We start from the raw sequence: 9938 nt of genomic DNA, 5'->3' as shown, positions 1-9938 counted from the left end.
AAAGACGGAGGAAGGGGCGTTGCAGTACTGAAACGCCGTCTAAGCTGTTCGCCAATCACAGCTGGGACAGCTAACCAATCACAACAGATTTTGTTTTTCGGAGGGTGGACCTTCATCAAAGCCGGAACTAATCGAGCCGTTTGTGCCAGGATGGGGAGAAAGGTATTTTAATAATGTAAATTATGTGAAAAATAATGCGTTTTTCGAACCACCAAGCATGAGAGCATGTTCTAGTACACCCCCAAAACATAATCAATACTTTGTAAAAGAGCATAATAGGACCCCTTTAAAGGGCTTAACTAAACCCATACATTTTTGATCAGGAAATATTCCTGTGTCCCCCTTTCTCATAGCTACAAGGTGTGAGTAGATAGGTCTCATCATTTTAAGGTAAATGTGCTCAAAGGTCTGAAAAATCTGTGTGTATTTTTTTTTTTTGCAATTAAGCATTTTTGGGAGTTATTCCATAACATTTAGTTTTTATATGTATACCACTATTCAGAACTGTGCTAGCTAACCATGTGCTCATTAGCATCTTTGATCTAGGTTAAAAAATGTCACTACCGAAACATTTGGTGGAGTTTTGGTAGTTTTGTTTTTTTTGGGTGTTATCCCATTGAATTGTCACTACCGAAACATGTCATCATTTAGTGTTGTCACGGTACCAAAATTACAGTATTCGGTTAAAATTCTATAGTGTGATGTTGCTACCAAAGCATTACTGTCACTATCGAAACATGGGATGTTTCGTCAAAAATAAAGTATACTGAATTATTAACCAAGATGTTTTGATAGTTTTTGGTTCAGTGTATATTTAAACTAATGAAACCTTAATTTTGAAATCGGTATGATCAACTTTTTGCCTTTTACAAAAAAAAAAAAGGATTCAAAATACAGCAAATCTCATAAATTACACTTGAAATATTGTTAAAAATGTATTTGTTATTGATTCACCTCTGAATTTTTTTTTAATAAAATAGCAAAAAATACATTTATAATCTAGATGTAAGCAAAATCTTAATAGGTCAATATAACCCTTATAATTAAATTATTATTACTGTTTTTCGGTAGTGACAAATTTGGGGAAAGGACAAATATTCCAAAACTTTCTGATAAAAACAATATGAGAATTAATTGCACAATTAGTAGAAATGTGTACCTTGGATATTATACAATTTGCATAAATAAATATTATTTGGAAAAAGACGTTTCAAACTCTGACTTTGGACCAGTTATGTAGAATGGTCCATATACATACATACATATATGTGTGTGTGTGTGTGTGTGTGTCTAAATAGTCAAGCTTTTTTTTCGTTTTCTGTTTTTGCCTTTGTGCTCATCAAATTAAACTATCAAATTTCTGCCCACCAGGTAAAATCATTTATATTGTCAAGCACCCAGAAATATTAAATCTAAAGCGCATGCTCAGTAAAGCGTAAACAAACAAGCGAAAATGGCGATTGGCTTTTTATATGGAAGGCGGGACTTTTAGTCTCTATCAAAAATGCGATTGGCTCTTTCAGCTGCAGGGCGAGACTACACTGTGATTTTCACGAGTGGAAAATCTCCACCTTTTGTAATTTATCTGCTTGTAGTTTCGCTGCACAGCTGGATACTATTGGCACTTGAGGTCCAAAAGCACGACTGCTCGCGTGATACAAGAACTTGTCGGGACAGACAAACAGCACACAGTTGTTTGAGACAACAAATGTAACAGTACTTGGGGTGAACCGTTTGTCTCGATTTGATTTAGGCGTCCTCCAAGGTAAGATTTGTCGATTAAAATGAGCCGTTCCATGTGAGTTTGAAACACTACAGTATGGTGGTGTGGCGATTTGATGAATTAATGCCAGGGGTTTCACTCACGGGTCCACACTTTTGTCTTTTCACAATCATGGCTGATGGCTCATTTATGAATTAATTAGTTTGACGCGATTATTTATTGTTTCTCCAGATTAGACAATATTTTGAGTTCATTGTGTCGTTTGTAAACGTAACTGTATTGGTATTGTATTGTCGTAGTGCTAGTAGTATTGGTATTGTGTAAGTAGTACGTACTTTTAAATTATACTAACAATAACTCATGTTGTAAATAGCTCTAACATATACTAATACACAAAAGTATGTGGACACCCTCATGTCAGGTTTGGACAATCCAGTAAAAAAAAAAAAACCTTAGTGCTAAACCACAATGACATTCCAGAGAATTCTGTGCTTCCAATCCAGCAGCAGGTTAGGGTCTTTTATGTTCCTGCAGGACAATGTCCTTGTGCACAAAGTGAGGCCCATATAGAAATGATTATTTACTGAGTCTGCTGTGAAAGAACTTTACTGGCCTGCACAAAGCCAGACCTGAAGTCTGTTGAACACATTTGGAAAGAACTATAACTCCACCAAACAAAATTGAACCCCGTTGACTTTCATTTTACGCTCATAAAACCTTTTTCAAAAAAATTTTTGGTAACACTTTCTATGAAGCCCATATTTATAATACATTATAAGGGTATTCTTAAGGCATTATAATGAATGCATAATGCATTATAAAAAACCTTATAATATGCTATATCATCTTATGAATAATCATAAGAACAGTTATAATATTTACTCAGTTTAATTATTTACTGTTTATTTATTAAAACATAATTATGCAAGCTAATGATGTAGTTGAGTAATTTTGCAGTAAATAGGTAAAGTACCACATATCCTCAAAAGCATAAAAGGCCTATGTATTGTATTACATATTATACAAAAGCTCTCTCTCTCTGTGTGTGTGTGTGTATATATATATATATATATATATTATATATAATGCCAATAAACTATTTTAAACTGAGATTGAGAAGCACACACAAGAAAAATATACTTGTTAGAGGTAGAATTACGTTGTACATTTATTTGACTTCATATTTCATACATATACAGCGCAGTCGGCAAAGCTTTCCAAACCTTCAAATCGATCCTGTGATCAATACCTAAATATATAGTAAATATTATAAGATGACAAAAAGATAAGCGGGAACAGTAGAACGAGCACACTCGTGTGCTCTGTACGCTGTTTTCGTAGTGGGAACGCTAAACTAAGGGGAAACATAGGGGAACAGACTTCTACACAACAGTCCATATACTTTTGTCCATTTAGTGTATGTGGACATCTCCAGCTCTGACTACTCCAGTGATTTTTGTCATTGTCGTGTTTTTGACTTCCAGTAAGTTAGAGCTTTCAGTAACACTCTATTTTACAGTGTCCTTGTTACACATATTTACTATAGTAATAACAGTAAATTATCCATAATTACAAGCAGCTAATCCTAAACCAAACCCTAATCCTAACCATGATTATATAAGTACATGTTGTTAATTAATATTACTTAGTACTTAAATGAGTAATTACACTGTAACAAGGCCATCTTAAAATAAATAATGTAACAGAAGTTTTTGTATTGTTTTATTTTCATATATCAGTAATGTTATTCGCAATGCTACCACAAATAGAAACAAAATGTATGGTGCCTTTTCTTTGAGCATCATCTTTTTTTTTTTTAAGTGATGCATCTGAACTTCAGCAACTGAAAATATGAAAAAAAGGATTGATTGTTGACCAAAACAATGACATTTAATTAGCATTACTCCAATGGCAGCATTTATTTCATGTATACCTTGGATAAACTACAAGTTATGACATGTTAGGAGTGTGGACACACTTCACCGTGACAAAAAAACGATGCTAGGAGCAATATAGAAAAATTGCTTGTCTAAAATATTGAGAGTCAGTCTATTGTCGAAAAACTTTACTACAACTTTTCATTTATCATCTGAGAACACAACATCCTAAACAGCATAAAGATTGCAGTTCTGTGGTTATTTTATTACAGAAACGTTAGTTTCAGGTTTTGTTCTTTGGCTAAATGGAAACACTAAGTTTGGTTTTCTATATAAAAAAAATAATTTTGAAACATCACTAATGTTTCTATTTATTTTTATCCTGATCTTCCTGGACAGCCCAGCCCTCATCACAAATGAAAACCCAAGCAGTCGAAAAGCTTCCTGATCCTCCTGAAGAAGTAAGTCAAATGATAACTGTGGCCATTTTGCAGAATGACAAAAACAGCTGAATGTCCACCTTTTTTCTCTGCCTTTCTCCAACAGGTTTTACTTCCAGAAGGTTGGAAGCAGATGCTGCCAAAAGAGCAGCATCTCTGGGTCAGTAAGGCTCTCTTTAGCAGAGACGCATCTGGGAAGTTAAAGCTGACTGAACCTCTGCAGCTGTGGTGCTCACCTCCAGGACCCCAGTTGTTGTATTCACAGCCTCCTCCGTTTCCTGACCCGTTCTTTCACAGCAGGCTGTTCCTATGGATGCCCTGCCGCATGTGGGCGTACAGGCTGCCATGCGCGAAGCCCAACTGCCGTCGTCTCGGCAATCATTTGAGGCCTTGCGGACTGTACAACACTGTCCGGAGGGTTTTGGACATGAGTGGGTGGTATTTCATGGTCACAGAGTACCTGGAGTGCTGTTCCTGCAGGAAAAAGGTGGCAGGCTGGTCGCAAGACATTCTGGATCAATTGGATCCCATCCATCGTGAGAAATTCCCAGCAGTGTTGACTTACAGGTTAGCAGAGTTGTTTGACAGTCAAGATATTGTTAATATTGGTTTGATTTTGTGTTGTGTCTTTTGTTTAAAGGTTGTCTTGTGATAAGGAGCTTGTTAGACTGATGCGGAGCCAGACACCAGGGAAGAGTGTGATGTCGCTGTATCGGCACCTTTGTGTTCGGCACAAAGAGCAGTGGCTGGCTCAGTCTGCAGAGTATCTCTCTGTACTGGACAAGTTTCAAGATCTCAGCGCTGTTACTGCCAGGCTGCCGCAGATGATGCCACTGCCATCGCCATCGTTGCTGTTGACGGTACATGCAAAGGATGTACTGACACGGCTCGGAGAAATGAAGGCCAGAGTCACTTCCATCTACGGCTCCATCCTGAAAATGGTCTCCACCAAGAAGGTGAGCAGACACAACTAAATGTTATGCATTCATTTAAGTATTTGGATTAATACATACACTACCATTCAAAATAAAATAAAAATAATTTTATGCTCACCAAACATTGAGATTTGAAAGCTGAAACATCTGAAAGCTGAATAAATAAGCTTTCCAGTGATGTATGGTTTGTTAGGATAAGACAATATTTGGCCTCTTAATATCCTAATGATTTTTGGCATAAAAGAAAAATCAATAATTTTGACCCATACAATGTATTGTTGGCTAAATATACCTGTGCTACTTATGACTAGTTTTGTGGTCCAGGGTCACATATAATTTCCTGTTTTTTACATGTTGGTTAACTGTTAAAATAGCAGTTTTGTTAAAATACTGAACAAAATATTGCAGTGTTTAATTATTTTTCAAGAATTTCATTATTTTAATGAAGCTTTTCCGCCTCACCAAAAATACCAAGATTAATTTTATTCCATAATAAAAGTGGTCTATTTGAATCATAATATTTATTAATTGAATTTTGAATGTATTTTTGAATAAATATATATAGCTTATATAAATCATCCAATGTTTTTTGCATTTACCATTTTTCATCCATCTTTAGGTCACTAAGAAACACGATTCAGCTGTGTGGTCCACAAACGTGGGGAATGAGAATGGGCAGGTCTTAATATGTGTCCTGACACAAACAGTGGACGAGGGCCTGCTTCCCATGTGCTCCGGCTTGATGGAACGTTATCGGCGAACCGGAAAGCCTCCTCCACAAGTCCTCTATGTGGACCAGGACTGTTGTTCCACTACGGGTAAAAGCAAAGTGGGAGCCATGTTCCACGAGTGGGACCAGCTGGTCGTCAGACTGGATGCGTGGCAGTTTATGATGCGGTTTACAGCAGGCGTCACTTCAGAAAGCCACCTGCTGTACGGCCCCTTCATGGGACGGCTCTTCTCCTGTATCTTTGAGTGGGATGCTGAGGATTTAAAAAGACTACAAGAAGCCAAACGACTGGAGCTGCGACAAACCAAAGATGTCAAAGCATCCAACAAGCCCACGGCCAAAGAGTTAGTACAGCACTGTCGCCACCAGACACGTGAGCCTCAGGTGACCAAGCAGCTCATTGAACAGCTGTTAAAGGACTTCATGGGGGCTACAGATTTCATGGGTAACAAACTGTTGGACCAGGAGAGGATGGAGGAAATCTGGCGAGCCCAACAATGCCATCTTTTATGCATTCAGGACCCTCCAGGAGTACAGCTTTACAGAAAGATTGGAGAGGTGACCAGAGGAGGGCTCATTCTGCCCCTGTATCACTGTGCACGTGGCGTAGGATCCCTCGAATCATTCCATCAGCATCTGAATCACTTCATTCCAGGTTTGTAAGAGCCATAAATAGAGAGTTATATTTGTGAAATGTCAATGTAGATTGAAATGATTTTTTACCTGCTCTTTTTCTCTTCTTTTAGGTACAAGTACAAATGACTTGCACTTCCATGTTTACCTGCTAGAAGGAGTAGTGCAGTGGAACGAGGCCCGATCTGTTGCTGTTGATGAATGCAGTCCACTGCAGCACTACGTAAACCGTCTAAGCCAGAAGGTTTTAGGCCATAAACTGGTTGAGGATCACAACAGCCCAGGAGAGTACACTGGTAATGCATTGCATGTCTTTCTTTTTGTGTGTTTTGATTAAATTCTCAATACCGTGATAATACCGCATACCGTGATAAAAGCATTAGCAATTAATCGCAACATGAAAATTTGATACCGGCATATCCCTAATTGAGATGCTGTGGCATGATCTTAAAAAGGCGGTTCATGCTCGACAACAATTCTGCATAGATGAGTGGATCAAAATTCCTCCACAGCGCTGTAACAGACTCATTGCAAGTTATCGCAAACGCTTGATTGCAGTTGTTGCTGCTAAGGGTGGCCCAACCAGTTATTAGGTTTAGGGGCAAACACTTTTTCACACAGGGCCATGTAGTTTTGGATTTTGTTTTCCCTTAATAATAAAAACCCTCATTTAAAAACTGCATGTTGTGTCCACTTGTGTTATCTTTTACTAATATTAAAATTTTTTGATAATCTGAAACATTAAAGTGTGACAAACATGCAAAAAAATAAGAAATCAGGAAGGGGGCCAAAACTTTTTCACACCACTGTGTGTGTGTATATATATATATATATATATATATATATATATATATATATATTATACACATACTGTATATAAGGTCACATTAAAACTGACTGAAAAATGTGATTTTTTTTATTTTTATCATTCATTATATTACTATATATTTATGTTTTAGGTACACAAAGAAAAAATGAATTATTCAGAAAATGTGGAAATATTACTTTGTGTATATTTAGGAGACATAAAATGCTAGCTGAAAAATTTGCCTTTTTTATTGAAAATGTAATTCTCAAAAATGCACACAACTTTTCAAATATTTGGGGTCAATACAGGTTTTTGTTTTTAGCAAGGAGGCATTAAATTGATCAAAAGTGACAGTAAAGACATTTAAGATTTACATTTCAAATAAATGCTTTTCTTTTGAATTTTCTATTCATCAAAGAATCCTGAAGAAAATTGTTTGTATAAAAATATTAAGCAGCACAACTGTTTTAAAAATTGATTATAATTTCATTATATTTTAAATTGTAATACTATTTGACAATACTATTGCTGTTATTGTATTTCTGCTCAAATAAATGCAGCCTTGGTGAGCATAGGAGACTTCTCAAGAACATTTAAAAAATCTTACTGACTCCAAACATTTGAAGAATGGTACTTTGTCATGCTGTTTTATTTAGTCTAGGTTTTTTTTTTTTTTTTGCTTTAATAGTTAACCAATGAATTTTTTGTGACATACTGTTTGCACAGGTGAGCTCATAGGGGTGGAGTATCTTTATTCTCAAACCAACAGAGTGTTGGAGGTCGACTACCTTATGGATCCCGATGCTCCTGATGGGAGTGATGATTATCTGGAGGCAAACCTGGAATATGAGGATTCGGACATTGATGACCTCAAATCACCACAGTTCTTGGAGCTCAGCCTCAAACCACTTCAGCCTATTCAATATCAGGCGGCACTTCTGCAATCACCTTCCTCCGGCCTCTCAACATCGCAGCCGGATCCAATCGTGTCCTCCACATCTGGGCCCATAAAGGACGAGCCTACCACTGCAGACCAGTACACGCCTCAGGGCATCTCACAGGAGGAGGATAAAAAAAAAAAAAAAAAGGGGTTCCAACACTTTACAGTAAGGTTCCATTTATTATTGTTGTTAACAAAAAGTAACAATGAAAAATAGTTTGAAAGCATTTATTTATTAATACATTCACAAATAACACAATTATTAAAAAGTTGTATATTTAATATTAGTAAATGGACATGAACTAACAATGAACATTTGTATTTTTATTAACTAACGTTAACAAAGAATAATAAATACTGTAACAAATATACTGCTTACTGTTAGTTAATGCATTAATGTTAATCAATCAGACCTTATTTTAAAATGTTACCAATTTTTCTGCCATGTGTTTGTGTTCATATGTTTATAAGACATTTTTGTAATAGGAAGTACTCTGTTTTTCTCAGGAAAAGTGCGTGGGGCCTGATGGTGTTCCTGAGTATAACCATGTTATTAACCTGGCCAACAGTCTGGTCGAGCTTAGAAATCATGGATTTGTCACACAGCGAAAGGTGGACGAGATTGTCGCCCTGTGGGATAAGCTGTCAGAGCATGACAAAGGTGGTGTTGTCCACCCGGCCCGAGCCGAAGACACATTGTGCTTAAACAACAGTCATAGCGATAACTTTGTGACTCCATGCATTGATGGTCTAAAAAGGTACGAGTGCCAGAAAATTACATAAATGTTCTTTTTTAATCTTTATTGAAATTCCTTAGAAATAACTTGTGTTCCCTTTTCCATGGATTTGCTACAATGTCAGCCGTCTTGTCGCAGCCATTTGCCTCGCTCTTAGCCACATCCACCCTGCTGGTCAGACCATCGCTGGCTTCAGGGTCAACAGATGGGCTGCCATCCTCCACGACTACAACATGATCAGGGACATCGTCCAGGACAGCGCTGCCATCTCGACCCGGACACAGATACAGCTGCTTGAGATAAACCAGCGGACACTGTGCCAGTGGTAATTGATTATTAATATGCAGCTGTATATTAATTATAATTACATAGATATTAAATACTGTATCATGTTTTCTGTACACAGGTACAATGCCAGGAAACAGAGGCAAGAACAGTTGGTTTTGCACCAGTGCACTGACAACATGAAGGCGTCTGAGCCTCTATTTCCTGTACAACACAATGTTCCAGAGCCCTTTCGAAATGGACATGTAGGCGATGTAATTAAAGTAGTGATCGGGGGTCCCGAGCCCTTTCAAACAGACACAGAGCAAAGAGCTGCTGCCACCGGGCCCCCTAGTCCAAAGGTGCCTAGGACGACTGCTTGGCGACGAAGGAAGGCAGAGGAAGAGGCAGCCCAGCGGGGGTTACCCCTGAAGCGGCCTTGTGAACAGTATGTTTGTAAAAAGTGTGGCAAACCAAAGACAAAAGAATTCGGTCACAGCCAGTTCCGCGGTGTTCACTTTTGTGCCAAAGCCTCTGGAAAGACTGTAGAGCAGTGGATGGAGGAGATGAGGAGGGCAAAATGAGCTAATATGGACATTAATATGGAAAATTCATTTTTGTTTTTATTTGTAGATTCCATTGTTTTTATATACTTTGTTTGTAAATATTTTTATAGTACTCTTTAGGTGATTATTTATAGTTTTTCACTTACCGGTTTGTCATTTGTGAAATGGCAATAAAGGTCTTTTTATTCTCATCACAGTGGACATTTCTTTTTTCAAATGAACAGTTTTAATAATAATAATTAATAATTTGTTACATTTATATAGTGCTTTTCTGGGTACTCAAAG

General features: G+C 37.3%; 1 protein-coding gene across 2 annotated transcripts; it reads left to right on the top strand.

Annotated features, from left to right (window-relative positions):
* The first annotated feature begins 1558 nt into the window (after positions 1-1558).
* Positions 1559-9733, top strand: LOC107706533 (uncharacterized). 2 transcript variants are annotated; one of them, XM_016510279.1, is made up of 10 exons: positions 1559-1765; positions 4000-4061; positions 4147-4607; positions 4681-4996; positions 5595-6360; positions 6452-6634; positions 7873-8219; positions 8594-8844; positions 8948-9148; positions 9230-9733. In XM_016510279.1, the coding sequence occupies exons 2-10, from the start codon at positions 4017-4019 to the stop codon at positions 9669-9671; spliced, it is 3012 nt and encodes a 1003-aa protein (XP_016365765.1). In that variant the 5' UTR covers positions 1559-1765; positions 4000-4016; the 3' UTR covers positions 9672-9733. The 2 variants fall into 2 exon arrangements, with proteins under 2 accessions (XP_016365765.1, XP_016365766.1); XM_016510280.1 differs by lacking the exons at positions 1559-1765; positions 4000-4061 and having other exon boundaries at positions 4526-4996; positions 7873-8217; positions 8592-8844; positions 9230-9731.
* The last annotated feature ends 205 nt before the right edge of the window (positions 9734-9938 follow it).

This window comes from Sinocyclocheilus rhinocerous, unplaced genomic scaffold (assembly GCF_001515625.1).
Source record: "Sinocyclocheilus rhinocerous isolate Xijiao unplaced genomic scaffold, SAMN03320098_v1.1 scaffold1405, whole genome shotgun sequence".
Lineage (NCBI taxonomy): Eukaryota > Metazoa > Chordata > Actinopteri > Cypriniformes > Cyprinidae > Sinocyclocheilus > Sinocyclocheilus rhinocerous.
Note: the sequence above shows the minus strand (reverse complement) of the source record. Positions and strands in the feature narration are given on the sequence as shown.

Excerpts from the sequence above, each read along its gene's own strand:
- LOC107706533 (XM_016510279.1), top strand. The coding sequence starts at position 4,017 with ATGAAAACCCAAGCAGTCGAAAAGCTTCCTGATCCTCCTGAAGAA. Across the intron at positions 4,062-4,146 it reads TTCCTGATCCTCCTGAAGAA|GTTTTACTTCCAGAAGGTTG; the intron begins GTAAGTCAAATG and ends TTTCTCCAACAG. Across the intron at positions 6,361-6,451 it reads TCTGAATCACTTCATTCCAG|GTACAAGTACAAATGACTTG; the intron begins GTTTGTAAGAGC and ends CTCTTCTTTTAG.